This window comes from Acinonyx jubatus, chromosome E2, assembly GCF_027475565.1.
Source record: "Acinonyx jubatus isolate Ajub_Pintada_27869175 chromosome E2, VMU_Ajub_asm_v1.0, whole genome shotgun sequence".
NCBI lineage: Eukaryota > Metazoa > Chordata > Mammalia > Carnivora > Felidae > Acinonyx > Acinonyx jubatus.
Window position 1 is genome coordinate 14,499,556 of NC_069396.1, and position 22,751 is coordinate 14,522,306.

The 22,751-nt window shown below is 43.1% G+C and overlaps 2 protein-coding genes across 3 annotated transcripts in view; one reads left to right on the forward strand and one right to left on the reverse strand.

The window, feature by feature from the left end:
- PKD1L3 (polycystin 1 like 3, transient receptor potential channel interacting) overlaps positions 1–10,549 on the reverse strand; it is a 76,250-nt gene extending 65,701 nt beyond the window's left edge. The window contains 3 exon segments of the mRNA XM_053211061.1: positions 8,354–8,473; positions 9,970–10,070; positions 10,072–10,549. Of these exon segments, the coding sequence (XP_053067036.1) occupies positions 8,354–8,473; positions 9,970–10,070; positions 10,072–10,266 (416 nt within the window). The 5' untranslated portion in view covers positions 10,267–10,549.
- Positions 10,550–12,114: 1,565 nt separating this feature from the next.
- Positions 12,115–22,198, forward strand: DHODH (dihydroorotate dehydrogenase (quinone)). Of its 2 annotated transcripts, XM_015087525.3 has the most exons (9): positions 12,115–12,224; positions 14,315–14,527; positions 14,648–14,847; positions 16,577–16,659; positions 19,044–19,231; positions 19,901–20,014; positions 20,903–21,056; positions 21,230–21,389; positions 21,886–22,198. In XM_015087525.3, the coding sequence occupies exons 1-9, from the start codon at positions 12,204–12,206 to the stop codon at positions 21,938–21,940; spliced, it is 1,188 nt and encodes a 395-aa protein (XP_014943011.2). In that variant the 5' UTR covers positions 12,115–12,203; the 3' UTR covers positions 21,941–22,198. The 2 variants fall into 2 exon arrangements, with proteins under 2 accessions (XP_014943011.2, XP_026931918.1); XM_027076117.2 differs by lacking the exon at positions 21,230–21,389.
- The last annotated feature ends 553 nt before the right edge of the window (positions 22,199–22,751 follow it).

Consider the following 22,751-nt stretch of genomic DNA (forward strand, 5'->3'; position numbering starts at 1 on the left):
CCCACTTTCCCTTCTCCCCTTCCCACTTGATAGAATGTGAACATGAGGCAGGAGCTAACACAGCTTTTATAGACCACGATATTCAATTACAAGTTGACAGCAGAACAAGGCAGAAAGAGCTTGGGCCCTATAAACTGTGGTGCCATCTTATCAGCCCTGGACTGCTTACTTACACTGTTATGTAAGTGAAGAGAGAAATCAACTTCCACTTTGTTCAAGCTACCATTTTGACTTCTGTTAGAGCGCCTGACCCTGTTTTAACTTGTAAACCCTGCTAAAATATGGCTTATTGGGAAGGGACAAGAAAAGACTTTTTGACTATTCATGAGTTCCCAAAATATTTCCACCAGTGGATCTTGTGAAAACAACTAGAATAGAGATGATACAAAATTAAGATTTCAAGATGGATAAAGTTATGGTATAAAATGATTGGACATAAACATCTCCAGTTAAAATTAATATAAGTTCTAAATTGTTAGAAACCTTGCTTTGCTAAAAGTTTTTAAAAAGTATTCTTGGGGTGGGGCACCTGGGTGGCTTAGTTGGTTAAGTGTTTTACTTTGGCTCAGGTCGTGATCTTGTGGTTCGTGGGTTCAAGGCCCGAGTCGGACTCTGTGCGGACAGCTCTGAGCCTGGAGCCTGCTTCAGATTCTGTGTCTCCCTCTCTCTGTGCCCCTCCCTCACTCACGCTCTGTCTCTCTCTTTCTCAAAAGTAAATAAACATTAAAAAAATTTTTTTAAAGGTATTCTTGGGGTGTCTGTCTGGCTCAGTTGCTAGAGCATGTGACTCTTGATCTTGTGGTTGTAAGTTGCAGCCCCACATTGGGTGTAGAGACTACTTAAAAAAATACTCTTTAAAAAAATTTTTTTAATATATACATATATACATATTATTATTATTATTTTTCTTTGAGAGAGAGAGACACAGAGTGTGAATCAGGGAGGGGCAGAGACAGGGAGGCACAGAAACTGAAGCAGGCTCCAGGCTCTGAGCTGTCTGCGCAGGGGCAGACATGGGGCTGGAATCCACCAACTGTGAGATCATGACCTGAGCTAAAGTCGAATGCTTAACCGACTGAGCTATCCAGGAGCCCCAAAAAGATATTCTTAATCTTAATATAGATTTTAAAAACCCAATGTAACAATAACCTGAATAAAACTTACAGACTATACTAACAAAATCTAGGAATAGAGGGTGAGGAAGGAAAAACTAACATGTGCTATATTCCTTTAACCACATGAGGGGGCTTCTAAAGAGACTTTCATTCCTGAGCCCAGCAATTAGGCAAACACAGGTGAAGGAATGTGTTTTCAAAAAGAACAACTCCTTGAAGGTAAATAATTAAAACGAGAGTCCTGAAGAACAAAAGTCCAACAAAGACAGAAGAAAATAGCAAGAAGCATTAGAACCAGAAAGCACATAAGAAATGACAGATTATTAAAATAAACTTAAATGTGATAAACTGTACTATAAAAATATTTTCAGAGTCAAATAATTAGACTCATTTACATGAAATTTAATAGGAACACATGTAAAAAAAAAAAGTGACACAAAAATTTCAAAGGACCCTGAGAGGCATCTGGCTGGCTCAGTCGGTAGAGCATGTGACTCTTGATCTCAGGGTTGTGAGTTTGAGCCCATGTTGGGTGAGGGAAGGAATAGAGTAGAAAGGACAGAGATGGAATTTAGTTTTTTCCTGGTTTCATAATTTTGACATTGAAACTCTATCAATGTTTTACATAATTAGAAAAAAAATTGTTTCCTAAAAATAAGGAAAAAGAGCAAGAGAGGAACTGGATGTAGCAAGTTTAGACAATTTTTAGGGGAATTTTGCTCAAGATCAGGAAAGAAGTGGGGCAGTAGTTCATGAAGCAGTGTGAACTGGTGCTTTGTCTTAAGACAGAAAAAACAGCAGCCAGCACAGTGTCCTTGATCTGAGCCAGCGTGCAGCTAGAGGGATTCACTGTGGGTAGGAGTACGGGGAACTTGTAGGAACAGGACAGAAGACAAGCATCTGTGGGTGCAGATGCTTGCTGCTCAGTGGACACATTTGGTGGCAGGAGTCTGTGGAGAGGATTCTTAATTGCTTCTATTTTATTTTTGAAACAGAAATCAAGGTTATGACCTGACCTGAGAATGAGGATCAGGGACTTCCTAGTCATTGGAGGTAGAGGAGGAAGTGAGAAGTAGTCCTCTCAGAGTAGAAGCACAAATAACCCCCAGGGTACAGTGTGATTGTCAGGCTCATGATCCGAATTTCAGTTGACATATAGTCAGTGAGGTTGTGTGGTTTTGCCAAGCCGTGTTGGGCAGCGTGTGTGAGAAACAGGAAGTGTACACGATGAGGCACATTCAAGAACATTATTGCTCACCTACTGAGTTCCTATCTATCAATAGGAATTATAGAACACAAGAAGAATATTGTGCTTACAATGTAATTCTTTTTTTTCCAGTTTATTTATTTTGAAGGCGGGGAGGTCAGAGAGAGCGAAAGAGAGAGAATCCCAAGCAGGCTCTGCACTGTCAGTGTGTAGCCCAATGCAGGGCTTGAACTCACAAATTGGGAGATCATGACATGAGCTGAAATCAAGAGTAAGCCGCTTAACTGACTGAGCCACCCAGGAGCCCCTAGAATGTAATTTCATAAAGTGAACTTAATTCTATCTTCTTAGTGTTGACCCACTTGGTCGACCTCATTTTGGGACATTGGATAGTATAAGGTGATGTGACTATTCCAGAGCACAAGATCCCCTTGAGAATTCCTACGTTATTGTTCTTAAAAAACAAATAAAATCTTTGTGTTGTCTTGATTATCATATATGTGCTAGTAACAACTATTTTATAGACTTAAAGCTAGAGCTATATACTATAAATTACCTTTTCCATTGGCTTCCAAATAGATGCCTTTTCAGACCAAGATGAAAGAAATGGAAATAGTTCTCGTTTAGGCTGGAGACCCAAGAAGAGGAAAAGTCGCAATACCAAGAAACAAAATGACTTCAGGTAATGTGTAGTGAAATCAATTCGTGCCTGAAAGGATATACAAGATTAATTAATACTGAAATATGTCATCATAACATGTACCCAACTAATATTTGTTGCTTTGTGTTTTGTCTCATCTTTTTTAAAATGTCTTTTTAAAATTATTATTAGAGCATGAGTGGAGGAGGGGGCAGAAGGAGAGAGAATCCTAAGCAGGCTCCATACTCAGCACAGAGCCCAGTATGGGGCTTGACGCCCACGATCCTGGGACCATGACCTGAGCCAAAATCAAGAGTCAGATGTTCAACCAACTATGCCACCCAGGTGACCCCCTTCTTTTATTTTTTATTTTTTTAATTAGAACATGAGCAGGGGAGAGGGGCAAAGGGAAAAAGAGAAAATTGTCTGCTCTTATTATTGGAATCTTTGCCCTAATTTTATATATACTTATTTTCTTGATAGGCCTTTGGCCATCTTCTTTTTCACATGTGCCCAAATAAAGGACAATGTATTCTCCCACATTTTTCCATCTAAAAAGAGTCTTCTTAAAGTCCTTGCAGGGGCACCTGGGTGGCTCAGTTGGTTAAGCCTCTGACTTCAGCTCAGGTCATGATCTTGCGGTTCCTGTGAGCTTACAGCTCATAGCCTGGAGCCTGCCTTGAATTCTGGGTCTCCCTCTCTGGCCCTCCCCTGCTCGTGCTCTATCTTGCTCTCTTTCCAAATAATAAATATAAAAAAAAATTTAAAAATAAAAAAATAAAGTCTTTGCAGAGTCTTTCAAATGAAGGAAGTGTTCTTTCTCATATTTGAAAATAAATACTATTTGGGAAAGATGCATTAGCCTGAAATGACCTCAGTCAATACCAGTCTGGGATGATTATATAGAGAACACCTGACCAAAAGGCTGGAAAAGAGACAACTCAAAGTGCATCTAGTGTTTAGTCTTAGGGGTATGACCCCCAACTTCAAGTTTTAGATGTCTTTGTCAACAAGCCCTCTAAGTATCCCTTAAAAGAGCAATTTAGAAATTGTCATTGTAGAGACATGAATATTTATCTAAAGAACAAATGTAAAAATCAGCTTTTCCAAATGATTTTGTTTTTTGGTGTTTGGTGTGGGTTTTTTTGTTTTTTGTTTTTTAAATTTTTATTTATTTTGAGAGAGACAGAGAGTGTGAACAGGGGAGGGAGAGAGAATACCAAGCAGGCCCCACACTGTCAGTGCAGAGCACAACACAGGGCTCGAACTCACAAACTGTGAGACCATGACCTGAGCCAAAGTCAGATGCTTAACCAACTGAGCCACCCAGGGACCCCCAATTGCTTTTGTAAATGGGTACTTGTGAGTTGGGGAAGAAGTGTTTTGTGATGGCATTAGATGAAAGTAAAGATGGTGTACTTTGGAAACTTAAATCTTTACCGAAATCACCCTGATGGTAATTAAAGCATTGAGGCTGAAGACGCATTTGAAAAGTTTCAATAAAGCTATGTCATAAAATGCGAGTTTTGAGAGAGCAGTGCTCCTAAATTAATATACTATTTTATATAACATCTGCTTTTAAATATCCCTTTGTAGAGGGGTGCCTGGCTGGCTCAGCTGGAAGAGCATATGACTCTGGATCTTAGGGTCATGAGTTCAAGCCCTAGGTTAGGTGCAGAAATATTTTTATAAAATAAATAAATATGCCTTTGTAGAACAAGTTACTAAGTTAATAAATGAGACATTTGACTGTTTCACCTATATCCTTAGATATGATATAGTCAAGTTTACCCCAAAATAATTGTCTTTAAATCTTCTCATTGAAGAAGGAGATTTGCCTTATCTGGAGTTGCCTTAAGTTTATGTATGTCAGGTCCTTTGAAAATTTTTTTTCTTTAAATTTTTAAGTAGTCTCTACCTTATAAGTAATCATTTTCATTAGTTTTTGTTTGCTTTTCCATTATGTTTATACAGATGTGTGTGTTGGTATATACACATATATATTCATGTTACCCTCTTTCTTAAAGTTAGCAATACATTACACATTTTCTGCAGGGTTTTTTCCACAAAAACAAAAACAAAACAACAAAAAAACCAGAAGTAACCCCACTGCAGTACACAGAGATATGCCTCATTTCTTTTTACAACCAGGACCCCCCTATATGGGTATATGGATTATTTCTATTTTTTTGCTATTACAAAGACAGCCACAATGAATAGCCTCGTGTGTGTACCTTTTTATATTTTTGCCAGTGTAACTTTGGGATAGATTCCCAGCAGGTGGAAGGCTCAGTCAAGGGGTAGATGTCAATGCTATTTTGCTAGAGATTGCCAAATACCTCTCCCTAGAAACCATCTTATTGCATTTCCATTAGCAATGTACGAAAGTACCTACTTTTCTAGAGTCTTGCCAACAGAATATGTTGTTAAGTTTGTGGATTCATGCCTATCTGATAGGTGGGAAATGGTATCTCAGTTTTAATTTGCATTTCTCTATTTTTTGAATGTTAAGGAACAAATTTACAAATACTTTTCCCACCAACATATTATTTTGGGAGAGACACTCCTTAAGTTCACAATAAAATGTATAAACACTAATGCAACAATAGTGACTTCTGAATACTTCTAAGCAATTACACGTGTCAATACTTTAGTTTTAAAGGTAATTAGCAGGGGCACCTGGGTGGCTCGGTAGGTTAAGTACCCCCTGCTCTTGATTTTGGTTCAGATCATGATCTTGCCATTTTCTGAGTTTGAGCCCTGCGTTGGCCTCTGCATTCTCTGGGAGCCTGCTTTGTATCTCTCTCTCCCTTTCTCTCTGTCCCTCCCCCACTCGTGCTCTCTCTCAAAATAAATAAGTAAACTTAAAAAAAAATATAAAGGTTGGGGCGCCTGGGTGGCTCAGTTGGTTAAATATCCGACTTCAACTCAGGTCATGATTTTGCTGTCTGTGAGTTCGAGCCCCACACCAGGCTCTGCGCTGACAGCTCAGAGCCTGGAGCCTGCTTCAGATTCTGTGTCTCCCTCTCTCTGCCCTTCCCCCGCTCACGGTCTGTCTCTCTCTCTCTCTCTCTCAAAAATAAACAAACATTAATATATATATATGTGTGTGTGTGTGTGTGTGTATATATATATATATATATAAAAGTAATTAGCAATATTGGATCTCCAATGACCTTTGACATGAATGTGATGCCATCTAGAAGCAGAAAACACACTTTGCATAAAAAACAGAAATTTCACAATATTAGCACTAAGAACTATAATATTCTGCCGGGCACTATTCTAATACTTTACTTGTATAATTTTACAGATCCTCATAACAATCCTTTGAAGGACTTGCCAGGTGCCACAACAGGAAAGTTCCAGAATCAAGACATGAACTCAGAAGTCTGACATGAGAGCCTGAGCTCCTAACTGCAGAGACTTATTTAATATGATTATGGGAAAGCAGGCTCCGAATTTGCAGTGCTGGCTTAGATAATTGAATATAATTCTTTAAAAAAAATTTTTTTTTTTGGTTATTTTTCTTTCAACATTTTATCTTTAAGTAATTTCTACACCCAACATGGGGCTTGAACTCACAACCCCAAATCAAGAGTCTCATGCTCCACCAACTCAGCCAGGTTGCCCCTAGAATTTTTTTTTTTTTTTTTTTTTTTTAATTTAAGTAGGCTTCATGCCCAGCGTGGCACCCAGCATGGGGCTTGAACTCAAGACTGATGCTTAACTGAGCCATTCAGGCGCCCCACCCCTAGAATTCTTTTTGCCCCAGATTATCCTCTGTACAAACATTCTCTATTTCACAACAGTAATATCTTGCAAGTACATGAGTGATAAATATCAGGAAATGCATTTCACTCCAAAATGAAGAGTAAGTGAAAATGTCTAAAAACTCAAATGTTGGAGAGTGAAAAATGGACGGAAAAATTGTCATCATTTAGGCTATATTAAGGGTTGCTTTTCCTATCGTGGAGATGGGCTGGGCCAAACAGCCTGCTGTGAAGATGGAGAACAGTTCACAATCACTCCCATCTGTGACAGTGAAACACAGGACCACTTCATTTACGCAGAGACCAGCCTCACAACCTTGCCCTTGCCAACAACAGCATGCTATCACAGCAAAATCGGACAAACATATCACAGGGAGCTTGAAAGGGTGGAGAATGAGAGGCTGGAAACCAAAAATTTATCAAATTGAAATACTGAGTCCTTTCAATACCCAGTATTTGAGGACGGTGATCTTTTATTTTTCTCATAATAGATAAACATTGCAATGTATTGTTTTATGAAGCACCCAAAGATGCTTCATATTTTAATAAGAATGTATTTGCATTTTTTAAAGTGGAATAAAATTTTTACTCAGATTCGGAGGCATAGTAAGGTCTCCAAGAATTCACAGAGTTAAGACTGAATGCTGTATGTAACACCATGAAAAATGCTGATTCAAAGAAAAACCACACACACATTCACACACACAATTTTCATGGCCTACTCCTGAGAAAAACTTATAGACAACAGCCTCCTCACCCTTCACCCTCACATCTTCCTACACCATACTCTATTTTCCTCCTTTAGCTTTTCTCATCTTCCTTCCGAAGCCCAAGCACTGAATGGATTCAGGGTACCTGAGGAGAAGGGAGTTTACTCATACACTTTCTCCCACACTCCACCCAAGTCAAGACATGAAGGCAACATCAGGCACAACTCTACCTACCAGAGTAGGCTGCATGTGAAAGTCATTCCAGATGAACAGTTACTTACTGTAATCAGTATCATGAAAATCAATATCTAATCAGTATCATCAAAATTCCTATATCCATCCTATGGACTATCACTCACAGACTCTGTGACATGGAACCTTCTGGAGCACTCCAACCTTCTTTTTGTTGAACCACACCCTTAAGTAAACCTCAGGGCATAATGTCCTTTATCTGCCCCTGAGACAGGACTAGGACACAAACCCATCCTTTTTATTTTTTTTAATATGTATTTATTTTTGAGAGAGAACGAAAGAAAGAGAGCACAAGTGAGGGAGGGACAGAGAGAGGGAGAGAGAGAGAATCCCAAGCAGTGTGCGGCCTGACACTGGGCTTGAACTCATGAACTGTGAGATCACCACCTGAGCTGAAATCAAGAGTTGGACGCTTAACCAACGAAGCCACTCAGGTGCCCTGAAGACACACCTATTCTTAAACATTCTCCTCTTGGCTGGTTCCCCCTTAATACACCATTTCTTGTCAAGCTGGACTTGTCAGCCTTTTTCTTTAGTTTTTCTTTCGGTCCTCAGATGTCACTTTGCATATACCTTTCATGGAACAGACTCCTTAACCAACATACTGTAGGTTTCCAGAAATTATGCCTTTGGCCGCATGTGGCTTCATCACTTACCAGCCTGGCAACTGAAAGAATGCCCCAGTGAGCCCAAGTGCACTGTTGATGAGATCCAGTTGGAGTTTCTGGACATGTAAGTGCATCTGGTGGGCTTTGTGACCCTGCTGGCTGCGACATCTGTTGAAGGAGGACCAGACACAGATCCTCATACTCCAAAGTCAACCTTTTTAAAAATTAAATATGAAAACCAAATTTTACTAGCTTCCAATAGGTGAAACTTTAGGATTTCTCCCTGGTACTATGTATTGTTGGGGTCTGGGAGCCAACAGTTAAGAAATAATTCTTGAGACAACTTTGGTGCCAGAAAGGTGATTTTATTAAAGCATGGGGACAGAACCCACAGGCAGAAAGAGCTGCTGGGGTATTGTGAGGAGTGACTTACTACATACCAATAATATATAATATATTATATATGATATAATGAAGAGTGACTGACTTTATCTACCTCCCTACCTACCTACCGGAAGGGGGTTAGGGATAGAATAAGTCTCCAAGCAATCAAGACCTTAGTCATGAGACCCTTCAGATGTGTATCAGTGGGCCATATGCTTGCAAGATGATTGTTAACATGTATCTTGGGTTGGGGGTAGAGATAAAGGAAGTTTCCAAAGGGATTTTTATATGTTAAAGACTTACAGGATCCTGGAGGTGGAGCTAAGTTTGCCTTTTGCCTCTAGCAAAGTACTAACATTGAAGCAGTTAAGGAGGACACTGAAGCAGTTCCTCCTGGAGGAAGGTCACTCAGACTGTCTCAAGTGTTGTACTTGTCACTGGGCTGCAAGTTTTAAAGAAGTTTAATATTTTCTATATTTCTTTTGCCTTTGTTCTCCACCTCACTTCCACCTAGTATAGATTTTTCATATATTATGTGTTATCACCAGGCTTAGTATTAATTTACCTAGACTTCAATGAAGACGATGATGATATAATTGCACCTTGGATTTTTCCGTAAGATCACAGTATTATGGTGCATGGTTTTGAAAATATCTCTGTAAGACAGATAACAGGCAAATAATTTCTCTCCTGGTTTCTGAGTTAGGAAACTTGGAGCCAAGAGTGATGAAGAAGTATTTACCAGGAAAAAAGTGGCCATAAAAGGTTTCCCACTTCAGAAACTTGCACAGTACTTGTAGTGAAAGATCAGGTATGTTACCTTTTGATAAAACACTAAAAAAAAAAAAAAAAAAAAACTCATCATCTTTGCTACACAGACAATTCAAAGGCTGAAGCTCAAAAGTGTAAATATTTCAGAAGAACTGTGGTAATGAAGTAAGTGTACAAAAGTGGAAAGATTTAAATTTTTTTCTTACTCCTATTCCAGAGTCAAAGTAAGGAAGTTCCCTTCATTTTTTTTTAACCTTATTGATTTATTTTGAGTGAGTGAGTGAGAGAGAGAGAGAGAGAGAGTGAGAGTAAGCATGAACAGGGAAGGGGCAGAGAGAGAGGATTCCAAGCAGGCTCTACACTGTCAGCACCAAGCCCGATGTGGGGCTCCAACTCATGAACCCTGAGATCATGACCTGAGCTGAAACCAAGTCAGATGCTTAACTGACTGAGCCACCCAGGTGCCCCAAGGAAGTGTCCTTCGTACATGCTAAGTCTCAGAGCCTTACCTGGGTTGTTTTTCTTCTTGATGTTTTCCCAGCAGCATGAGATTTTGTCCAATCCACCACTTACTCCTCTCTTCTAGAAAGTCCCAGAAAAGATCCCGAACCTTCCCGGTTCCAAGTGTAAGCAAGGTGTCCTCCCTGGACACAGCAATAGTTTTCTGCTTCCTCAAAGCTACAGTGAAACTTGTTAAGCTGATAACAATTATTTTTACCATGTTGCTCTGGGCTATTTAGCTCACTTCCTAGAATGATACCTGTTCTGACATATAACCAAAGACAGATTCTTCCTCTTAAGAACATTTTCTCTGTGAACTATGAGCAACAACAGTGCAGGGGCTCAGCAGCTGCCTGGTCCTTTAAAAATGTTCTTAGTGGGTAAGTCATATTTGTTAGTATTATTCTTTTAGGAATAGGGAATAATTAGTCAAGGAGATAAAAGATGTTTTGTGTGTTTTTAATTTAAGAACCCAGGTGGAGTTCCTATAAGCTGAAAACAAACAGCAAAGATCAATAAAGCGACGAGTCTTTATAGGGCACCACCACCTGTGTCTACACAACCAGATACGCTTTTAGCTAATTACTTGCTAAGTAATTGAGAAAAGTATTGTGTGGTTTTTTAAAAGGAAACCATTCTGGCAGACCCCCAGGCTGTGTCTAAGTTATTGTATTTTGTTTTTTAAATTCACTCAGCCATAAAACCAGGCATAAACTATATGCTAAAGCTCTTACACAACCATGAACGAATGAATACAAATTAATACAAACAGAACTGAAAACTAATGAAATGAAAACGTGCTGAACTAAACAGTTACCTGACATAAAAACTGTACTGGCTTATGACCACACAGGTTCTTTTGATTTGGCACACAAGCTATTTCATGCTGTCGGGAAAAATCAGTTCTCTCACCACTTTATTTAGCTTGCTGAAAAACCTTTGTTCATACAGCATGTCATTTGTTTTGCACCTGTGGCACATCTATCATTTAGTTTAGCCAGTTTTCTTTCTTGGCACCAAAATGTGATAACAAATACAAATAACTGTGGGCACTGACATAGCATGGTAGGTTTCAGGGTTCAGTTGGCTATCCAAATGGCCTAAATGCTTATACTACCTTTAAAAATCATTAGGGAAAGATACTAGTATCAACAATTCTCTTAAGTGTATACTCCAAGAATACGCCTCCCTCAGTCTGAAAAACACTGCAGTAATCAAAAGATAAATATGGTGTGGTCCCTACTTTCAGAACGTGTACAGTCTAGTTAGGGGAAAAAAGATATAACAATTGTAGTTAATAAAGACAGTGTCACTGGACAGGTACAGCATATATCTATCTATAAAAGTTCAGATGAGAAAGAAATTATTTCCAGCACGTGTCCATATTGAGATAGAAGAAACGGTCATACCGGGAGAATCCAATGTGATTTAGTAAACGCATAGAAGAGGAAAGTATTTATAAAGAGAAATAATTCTGGGGGTGGGGCAGGGTGGGCACTTGTGGAGACAGCAGTGGGAAGGGAAACTAGAAAACTGAAAAGTCTTGAAATGGCAGGAAAAAGAGTGTCCAATTAATTTGGAAGGCTTCTGACTAGGAGTCCACTAAGTCTTCGCTGCAATGGAATCGTTGTGGGTGTTACAAGACTTTGTAACAAAGTGTTGATTTCCTAACACTTTCATTAAAATACATACTTACGCACATACATACGTTTAAGGCATTTTTAAGTGAAACCTGAGGCTGATGGAAACTTCTCTGAGGTCAACTCCACAGTGCCGTAATTCATTCCAACCTTTTTTTCAGTGCCTGATATATGGTCTCAATACCTGCTTTACCTAGAGCGCAAGCATATCACATGTTCAACTTAAATGATCAAGATATTGGTGACAGTGTTGCTTAGAACTGAAGCTCTACCTATGCGTATTCTCTCGCCGAGGTCGCAGAGCCGCAGAACAGCTACACACACCACCCCAAGCCGAGTGTATCGCAACCCAGCTTAGCGCGGCGGCAACACCTGGACTCCGGCGGGCGGAAGGAGCGTGACTGCCGTGATTGCGCGCGCCGGCACCAGCGTCTAGCCACACCTCCGGGGCGGAGCGAGGCCTTTTCGACCGCTGGGAGGCCCGCCTCACCCTCCTGTCTGGCGATTGGTGAGGTGGCAACTGCAGGGGCGGTGATTGGAGGGCTCACCACCATCTCTTCCAATGGAAATAAGCCAGAGGCGGGCCCAGTGGCGGAAAGAGCATGGCGTGGAGACTGCTGAAAGTGAGTTCAGAAAGCGGGCTCTGCGGCAGCAGAGCCAGGAGTTGGGCGAGGAGTGGGGCTAAAGCACTTGGAGGGCTAACCTGGGGCGAAGTGCGGCTCCAAGATGGTGGGCCCAGTTTGCACGTCTGTGCGTGTCTGGAGGCACACGTGCGTGTGCATTTACACGTGTGCTTGGCCAGTGTGCATAAGGGCACGTTCCTGTCTGGGTAGATGCAGGTCTGTGTCAGCGCACGTGGGCCAAACGTTTATTGACCCTGGCACACGGGCGTTTAGTGAACACATGACCGCATAACATTGTGTGCAGGATCCTTCGTGCAGTGAAGTTACACTAAAACATGGCCCCAGCCCTTCTAGATGAAATTTTAGGGCGGGGGCTTATGTAACTGTGTTCAGATACTTGTTGACCTTAAGGAGCGTTCCTACAATCCGCTGGAGACTGGAAGCAAGACAATAAATACTTGTTCTGTATCGACACTGGGAGTGACTTTCAAAAGGCAAATCTGATCATGCCACCAAGTTGTTGAGGGAGAACCCGAATCTTCATTTTGGCCTACGTCTCTGTTTATCTCCCCAGCTTCTTTTTAAGCTGTGCTTTGCCTTGTTCCTTGGTTCCAGACAAACCTTTCCCCTTCCCCCATTTCTTGGGTGCATCTCCTTACCCTGTACCACTGTGAGCGCCTTTACACTTTTTCATACCCTTCCACCGCGTCCTAGTTAACTCCTATTTATCTTTTGGACATCAGCTTTAAGTCACTTCCTCAAAGAAGCCTTCCTCTACCTCCGAGATTGGGTTGGGGTGTGTTATTACCGTATGTTAATTCATAGCTATTGGCAGTTACATATTTACGTGATCATTGATTAATGACTGTCTCTTCATAAGATTGTCGTCTCTTTGAGGGCGGAGACTGTTTCGCCCACCTCTGAGTGCTCGATTACTGTTGGGCAGATGACTGACTGACTGACTGATGACTCATCATCTGGCAATGATAACTATGAACCACTTTTCAAGTAGGATTCTTTGTTTTTGAGAGAAAGAGAGTGGGTGAGGGGCAGAGAGGCGGAGAGAGAGAAACCCAAGCAGGGGCTCCATCTCACAAACAGTAAGCTCATGACTTGAACCCAAATCAAGGGTTGGATGCTCAACTGACTGAACCACCCAGGTGCCCAAAACTAGATTAGTGATTCTTGACTCAATAAGACCTGATGCTCCTTAAAAAAATATTTTGCAACTGCTTTTATTATCCTGACGTGGAATTTATGTATAATGTAATCTATCTACGTATAATTTTAAAAGATTAGCATAATGTCCTAACTGGAATATAAAGGAGACATTAAAGGAATTCATAATAAAATAACATGTATTTTGGTATGTAAATGTTGGGCATGACTCACTTAGTGAGAGACTCAGGTGTTTAAGCCTCTATTTGGAAATTCCAGCGCCTCAGGTATGTTTTCTTGTCAAAACCCAAACAAAGCATTATACCATTCCTGAGATCTCTGAAACGGTGAACAAGGCTTAGTAACGTTCTGTGCAACACAGTGCAGTCATCTCTCAATTTATGATGGAACTGCATTCCTGGAAAAGTCAATGCATATGAAAACTGTGCATGACATAGTTGGTGTTTATGTGGTGGAATACAGGCTCAAATAATATGAATAGATTTTTTTACATACTGAATGTCAGTAGTATCTCCAAAAGTCATGCAGGACAGGGACACTTCATCTGTCAGACAGCCTAAAACAGTGCAGGTGTCTACCTTTACAGATTTCTGCCCACTTAAATCTATTAGCATTCCTCCAAAATGCCTACCACATGTCCCCCAGGGGGCAGTACTGCCTCTTTTGAAGCCTCTGGCCCAGAGTCCTTCAAGGCCAGACAAGTATGGGTCAGCAGAAGTGTGGATACAGCCTCTGAAAGTAGAGACCAATGTGTGAGCAAGACTAGAAATGAAGGAGACCAGTGTTTGCAGAAGGCTAGGGATATCGCTTCATATCACATGTCATTATGTCCTGTGTGCCTGGGTGTATAGGGCTCAGAGAAGTTACTGCGGTCTGGCCCCATTGGGCCTTTTTCTTTTTTTCCCCCTCAGAAGCGGGCCCAGGATGCTGTGGTCATCCTGGGGGGCGGAGGACTTCTCTTCACTTCCTACCTGACGGCCATGGGGGATGAACATTTCTATGCTGAACACTTGATGCCAGCTCTGCAGAGGCTGCTGGACCCGGAGTCAGCCCACAGGCTGGCCATTCATTTCACCTCCCTGGGGCTCCTTCCTCGTGCCACATTTCAAGACTCTGACATGCTGGTAGGTGCTCTTGGAACACCTTCTGATTAACAAGCTCCACAGGCACTTCTGACACAGACGTGCTGGGGCCTGCACTTTGAGAAACACCAGGATAGCCTGGCTTTGTTTCCTTCTCCCTAGGAAGTGAGAGTCCTGGGCCATAAATTCCGAAATCCAGTTGGAATTGCTGCAGGATTTGATAAGCATGGGGAAGCTGTGGATGGACTTTACAAGATGGGCTTTGGTTTTGTAGAGATCGGCAGTGTTACTCCAAAACCTCAGGAAGGAAACCCCAGACCCAGAGTCTTCCGCCTCCCAGAGGACCAAGCTGTCATTAACAGGTGTGTGAATGGACCAGAGGTCACAGGGGATGCTTTCTTCCCAGGAGGGCGCGCAGCGATGGGAGATCTGCCTGTTTTTTTTGTCATACAGTGTGGACATTTTTCTGCTATTGGGAATGTTCGAGAACCATGTTGAGCATCTCCTGTGTGGAGGCATAAAAGCAGATTTTATTATTCTAGTTTAACACATATACACCCCAGGGGCTCAGAGAGCTACATGACTTATCTCTAATCATGAGATCATAAGTGGGAGATCTGGGGTTGAGATTAATACATTTGACTTCAGAGTTTGTGCTTTTTTCACATTGTTATTCCAGTGCTCTTGCCCAGCACTGTCCAGCAGAAATATGATGTGTAATTTAAAATATTCAGGTACGTAATTTAAAATATTCAGGTAGTCACAATAAAATAGTAAAGAGAAATGGGTGAAATTCACTTCAATAATATATTCTATTTAATTATTATTTATAATTATATCTAATTATAAATACTTAACATGTTCTGAATGTCATTTTAACACATAATCAAAATAAAAATGATTAACTATTTACCATCTTTGGTAGCAAGTCTTCTAAATCCAGTGTGCATTTGACTTAAAGCGCTCTCAGGGTGTACTGGCCACATTTCAAGTGCTCAGGGGCACATGTGGCTACAAGTTCTTGAACTGGATGGTGAAGCCCTACCCTTTAGTAAACTGGAAATTTTAATAATCCATATGGATAGCTGCTTTTAATAAGAGAGATCCTTCTAGATTGTGTAAAGCCCTTCTCTTTGCAATCCCTAGGCAGTATTCACTATAGCAAACTCAGAAAATGAAAAAGTGTCTGCTTTTTGGTAACAGAATTTTGAGAGTCTCCTTGAGAGAGTTTAATAGGCATCTTTGGGACCATTGATGGCCTTCTGGAAGATGAACCTGTGGCCGCACTTCCTGCTTTATTGTACTTATTTCAGGGAAATTTTCCAGCATTAGAGATGAAGTTATTGAGCTTTCTGTTGCATTGCAGGCTGGGATCGGTATCTTCAGAATTTCCAGGCAAAATATACTTGTTGATGATTCGGCTGCCACAAGTAACTGCAGGTACCAGGACAACGGTACTGGGCAGAATCCATAAACGAGAAGTGGTTGAGGGAGGAGAGCCTGTGTGTTCGGTCTCCTTGCTGTGGGTGGCTTGGAGTGGGTGCCCAGTAAGCGCCTGCCAAGTGAATCGAGCAATTTATTCATGAAGTAAACAAAACAGGTGCTCCTCTATCTGTTCAGTGTTTTTGGCTGCAAGTAACAAAGTGGCTTAAACAATAGGCATTTGTTATTATTTCTTCTCTGGGAGGGAGCTTGTGGAGCACAGGCAGGAGGAGGAAAGATGGGTTGTCAGGGAGGCCCCGCTGCAGGGGAGGGGTACATAAGTGAGGAGGAGTGTGGGTTGGATTCAGACAGGTTGGGGGACAGCTACCTGGCGAGTCTGGGCTATTTCCAGTGCTAGGTACCTGAGCGACTTGTTTGCAAATTTAAATCTTTCCCTCTGTGTTTGATGGTGTTCTGGCAAGTTTTCTAGGAATTCCAGGGGTGTTTAAACCTTGAAAGTCTAAGAACTGACTCTGATTTTTTTTTTCTTTCCTGTTTTTAAAAGTCCAAAGTATAGTAGAAGTGGCCATGAAACCATCTCTCCAAAGTGTCTGCCTTATGGCCGAGGGCTCTAACCTCGTCCCCTCCCCACCTGCTTATATGTTACAGATATGGATTTAACAGTCACGGACTCTTGGTGGTGGAACACAGGTTGCGGGCCAGACAGGAGAAGCAGGCCAGGCTCACAGAAGGTAAAGTGGGGTTGTGCTAATGGGCTTTTCTCCATTTGTTGTGAGGAAACCTGTGGGAGAAAGGTCAGGAATTCTTAATGAAGTAAATGTGACTGAGCAATAGGGAAAAAAATACTATGGAACTCAGGAATTTTCCTGCCTTTATCACAGTCAGCAAGATTGTAACTGAATTTCATAATTTAGTAAAGACTTGCTTAGTTTCTCCCTTGTTATATAACCTGTGTTGTGTCATAACTGGGGCCGCTTGGAAGTGAGCAAAGCAGTCCCGCTGTGGTCACGTGGGTAGTTGAGATGTGAGCAGAACTTGAGCTCCATCTTCCTCAGTCTTCCTATGATGTCCTTTTGTGCATTATGTAAACAATACATGTTAATTATAGAAGCATTAGTAAATACAGAGAAGCATCAAGAAGAAAAGTGAAATTAATCATACCCCTCCCTACTCAGGGAGAATTAATCTTGACTTTTGGGAAAATATCCTTCATGACTTGTTCAGAAAACACCATGCATGTTGTAAGGCTGCCTTCAGAGATGCCGATGTCTGTTCTCTGGGGCTCTGCTCTCGCTCCAGATCCATGTAGTGCCTATAGCTCTGTTTTGTCCTCACCACCCCTTCCCAGGTGTCTTCTGAGATTGTGTGGGGCTGTGGCCATTTTCCTCTAGAACTCTTTCCAGGAATTTAAGTGTCATTAAATGTCCTGGTAGTGAGATAAGAAAAACCTATGGACATCGGATTCACTTCAGGAAGTAAGGTTGAAAGGGCCGAGGCAGTTGGCAATCTCTGATTTTAGGAGAAGGAAGTTACCTTGTTTGGAAATCCCAAGCTTTGGTAGGAGCAGACCCTGCTATACTACAGACCTTTCCATTTGGGGAACTTTGAAGCTTATAATATGACCTCCATAGCTTGTGATACTCTCCTGCCTTCTTGCTTCCCTTTCTTCTTTTCATTGTCCCCAGTGCGAGCTTTAGCCCCTTTTCTTCCTTGCCCCTCCCTCACCCCTACTCCAGCACTAACACTGATTGAAGCAGAATCTTCCAGCAGATTTGTTCATGTTTTCCAGCATCTAGAAGCCTTGAAGACAGCTTATTGCTAGCATAAGTTGACAGAAGCTATGGTGCCTTTTGAAGATAGAGTAATTGAGAAATTTCTAACTTCAGAGTCTTGGCCCTTTGGGCAGCTAACTGCTGATGGAAGGTCCCTTAGCTGCATGAAAGTAAGGCTCCCTTTCAAGCCAGCTCATCTGTGCAAAGAAGAATCAGCTTACAAATGGCTTGGCTTGATGGACTTGGGAAGCTTGGAGGCCTTGTGTAGCTTTTGTCTAATTGGATGCTACCCACCCCCCAACCCCCACCCCCGCCACCCCCAAGGGAATCTCATTTACTTTCAAGCTGGTGATTAAAAGGGTGACTAGTTTTGGGAATGAGAAGGTGGTTAGCAACACTAGATGTTGGTCTTTGATCCCAGTGACCTGACACACCTTTTGGGAGCTCACTTGGTGCTCCAGGTCTTTTCCCAACTATTGCACGGTAAAAGCAGCTGGCACCACTGACCTATCAGTGACCTTTGCAGATAAGGTGGTATCTTAGAAGCCAAGTACAGACAACCTCTGGCTTTCAGGCACAGCATGTTTCTAAAATGTATTTTTCTAACAGTCCAAAATGCAAGTCAATAATTCCATGGATTTTTAAATTGGGTGGCATAACACTTATCATGCAAACTGAGACATTTTGGGGAGTGAAGGGTGCAGGCATTAATAATTATGCCCAGGCTACAGGAGCAATGAGGGCTGTTCTGGGAGCACTGGGACTTGTGCTCACTCTAGTTATGAGCTGGAGCCCCTTCTCAGAAAACTGAAATTCCAAGTTCTAAAAGATTTATGCCTCTATATTTTAGGCATGGTTAGTGGAAAACATTTTCCAGTCTTGTATACATATTCTTTAATTTTGCCTTTTCTTCCCAACTGCACACCCTGTCACTCAAGTCCAGCAGACAGCCCTTGAGAATAAACAGCTGTCCCCTAACATGCCTGTTGATTTCTGACTGTCCTCATTACATTTATGAGCCCTTACTTTTTATCGCTAGCATTTGCACTCCTAATTTCTCCATTTTCCATTAAATTTTAAAAAAGGAAAAGAACACAGTGCAGTAAAACATCCTAGTAGTTGCCCAAACATGCTGCGCAAAGATGGTGACCTCTTCTTGGTCAGCAAGACCAAGGCGGCAACACCGTGCAGCTTCCATGGTGTTTGCCGGCTGGTCCGGGAAGTTCACACAAAGAGGTGGAGGTGTACGGGGCTCTTCGTGGGCTGTTTAGTCAAGGACATCTTCAAAATGTTGCACAGGGAATGGTGTTTAGGAACAAAATCTTGACAAGCCATCTTTACAGGGGGGCTACCACTGGGAATAAACCTGGGGAAGAATAAGACCTCCGTGGACGCTGCTGCGGACTACGTGGAGGGGGTTCGAGTCCTGGGTCCCTTGGCCGACTACCTGGTAGTGAACGTGTCCAGTCCGAACACCACTGGGCTACGGAGCCTTCAGGGAAAGGCTGAGCTGCGCCACCTGCTGACCAAGGTAGGAAATTACATCTCCAGGCTCCGTTCCACCAGCCTGTCCTACCCACTTCTTTCCAGTTGATTCTTCAGGAAAAAGCTTCAATGTCACTATCAAGGAGCTGTCCTTAGCACCTGGACCAGATAGGACCCCTTGCTATACCTATAATCCCGTCATAACACTGATTATGCTTAACAGTAATTAATGGCTTGGTTACCTGTCCCTGTGTTAAACCATAAACCCTGTGAGAGCAGGGACTGTCTCTCTCTGTCCCTAGCATCGAGCACACTGACTGAATAAATTGGATGACTCTTATTTTTTTTAAGTAGGCTCCATGCCCAATGTGGGGCTTGAACTCACGACCCTGAGATCAAGATTTGCATGAAACAGCAAGGCACCCCTGGATGAGTCTTTATCAAACAGTACTTGTGACAGTATTTTCTTCTTATCTCTTTTAGGAAAAAAAGTCTCAATAAGCCTTAATATATTAGCCAATACCAGTGACAACATTAGGGACTTAATCTTAGGGATCCCTTTGTTCAGGAGAATCAGATCTGTTGGATGGGTCTTTGGCATAACTGAGAGCTGTATTTTCTGAGAAGGAGAAGTCGCTGGTGCTTCATCGTGAGAACATGCTGATCTGTGGCTACAGCCTCCAGGGTCCCCGTCTCTGGCCGTGTGTTGTTCTAGGTGCTGCAGGAGAGGGACGCCCTGCAGGGAGCGCGCAAACCGGCTGTGCTGGTGAAGATCGCACCTGACCTCACAGCCCAGGACAAGGAGGATATTGCCAGTGTGGTGAGAGAGGTAGGAGTCGGGCTAGGCCCTGGGACGCCTCTCACTGCCTGGGAGGGGCGGGGGTGGGTGCCATTTGGCCAGCTGGGCTAGCCTGTGACTTCCTTTCTGTGGTAGTGAGAGCTGGTTTGATATGTCATGATGTAACTCATCATCTAATGAAAAGCTCAGTTGGTTGAGCATCCAACTCGATTTCAGCTCAGGTCATGATCTCACAGTTTGTGGGTTCAAGCCCCACATCGGGCTCTGAGCTTACAGTGTGGAGCATGCTTGGGATTCTCTCTCTCTCTCTCTCTCTCTCTCTCTCTTTCTTTCTCTCCCTCTCTCCCTCTCCTCCTCCCCTGCTCACACTCTCTCAAAACAAATAAATAAACTAAAAAAAAAAAAATTTAGAGAAGCAAATGTTTGGATGAGTCATTTACTTGTACCCATTCCCTTGTCTCTTTCCTCACATTCATCCAGCAAGAGCTCTAAGGCTTGTGCTTGCATTCTTGGTCAGTCTTGGTCAGACTGTTCTGTCACTCTCTCCAGTCTACCCCAGGCCCCTGTGTTACAGGAGAATGGTGGAAACACGGACCAAATCTGGCAGTCCTGGGTTCAAGTCCTAGTTCCACCATGTACTACCTAGGGGCCTTGGACAAGACTAAAGTGAGTGGTTCTAAGGACTAAATCCTGTCCTTGTGGAACATTACAGGTGATCGATATGTGATGGCTGCTACTGTTATGTTGAGGCTCATTCAGACCCTTTTTCTAGAAGCATAGTGAGCTCTGGTATAGCTCTTGCTTCCAGGGGCTGTAGTGTGGGCACCTGGCCCGGCTGCTGTCTCAGACCCTCAGGGAAGCTACTCCGACTGCATCAGTGCCACCACTGGAGGGTTCTTTCTCTGTCTCACATTGCAGTTGGGCATCGATGGACTGATCATCACGAACACCACAGTGAGCCGCCCTGCCGGCCTCCAGGGTGCCCTGCGCTCTGAAACAGGAGGGCTGAGTGGGAAGCCCCTCCGGGATTTATCAACTCAGACCATCCGGGAGATGTATGCACTCACCAAAGGCAAGAATTCGGTGCCTGTGTCTTCAGATCTGTGTGTGGCTCAGGCTCTTGGGTTTGATCCGAATCAGTGTTCCCTGAACTGCTGCATTTAGCCGGGGCCGGAGCGGGGGAAGCCAAACTAAGGGTCTCACGTTGCCTGCCCTTCCTCACGATGTTACGTGTGCTTCTTGCAGGCAGAGTCCCCATCATTGGGGTTGGCGGTGTCAGCAGTGGGCAGGATGCCCTGGAGAAGATCCGGGCGGGGGCCTCCCTCGTGCAGCTGTACACGGCCCTCACCTACCGGGGGCCGCCCGTGGTGGGCAGGGTCAAGCGGGAGCTGGAGGCCCTTTTGAAGTGAGTGGGGCCACGTGTGGCTTGACACAGGCGAAGTTAAGGTGGCATCAGTTGAGGATGACTCACAGGGAGGAGGAGATGCTATTTACCTGTCTATTTATTCCTCATTCAGAAAGGATTCAAGAATGCGGGGGGGGGGGGGGGGGGGGGGGAATTACTCTGTTGCTCCTAAGACAGAGGACAAAGAGGGCCAAGGAATTCAAGATTAATGGTGTTTATTGGCCTGAGGGGTTCTGGCAGCATCCCTGCTCAGTAACATTGTCTTGATGTCAGGGAGCTGTGAATACTTGAAATTGATTCCTTTCCCAGTGTGAAGACCTAGGTGGAAACACCTCTAGGTTCCTGAGTGAAGACGATGTAGAAGGCAGGAGGCACGCCTCTGCGGGAGACAGGCAGGCATGGTTATGGAGCTGACAGCCTAGGTGAATGTGGGCTTCCAGCGAGAGCAGGGCCTGTCCTTCCCTATTTGCCGAAATTGCTTTTCCTCTTTTTTCAGGGAACAGGGTTTTACGAGAATCACAGATGCCATTGGAGCAGACCATCAGAGGTGAGGATGTTTTCAATAAGAAGCCTGATCTGGAATCTCCCCACTAAATGAGACGGGTCTTTGTGGCTGGATTGAGAGAGGAGAGCCACATCCCCCAAACCACGAGAGCCCTTCCTCCAGCCCAACTGTAAACCCAGTCAGGAGCATCACCAGAATCAATATGAGGCTTTCTTTAATCACTTGTCGGACCATGAACTGCATTCATGAGTCTTTTTAAACTCAAATCCCTTTAATATTGCAAGGACATTAAATATTTGAGGGAGGGGCGCCTGGGTGGTGCAGTCGGTTAAGCGTCCAACTTCAGCCAGGTCACGATCTCGCGGTCCGTGAGTTCGAGCCCCGCGTCAGGCTCTGGGCTGATGGCTCGGAGCCTGGAGCCTGTTTCCGATTCTGTGTCTCCCTCTCTCTCTGCCCCTCCCCCGTTCATGCTCTGTCTGTCTCTGTCCCAAAAATAAATAAAAACGTTGAGAAAAAAAAATAATTAAAAAAAAATATTTGAGGGAAAAAAATTATAGAAAAAATAAAGCCATTTAAAACCTGGATTTAAGGGTGCTTGGGTGGCTCAGTTGGTTAAGCGTCCGACTTCGGCTCAGGTCATGATCTCAAGGTCTGTGAGTTCGAGCCCCACATCGGGTTCTGTGCTGACAGCTCAGAGCCTGGAGTTTGCTTCCGATTCTGTGTCTCCCTTTCTCTCTGCCCCTCCCCTGTTTGTGCTCTCTCTCTCTCTCAAAAATAAATAATAGGCATTAAAAAAAAAAAAGTTTAAAACCTGGATTTAAATCCCAGCCCTCAGTGAGGGCCACGGACCTCACATA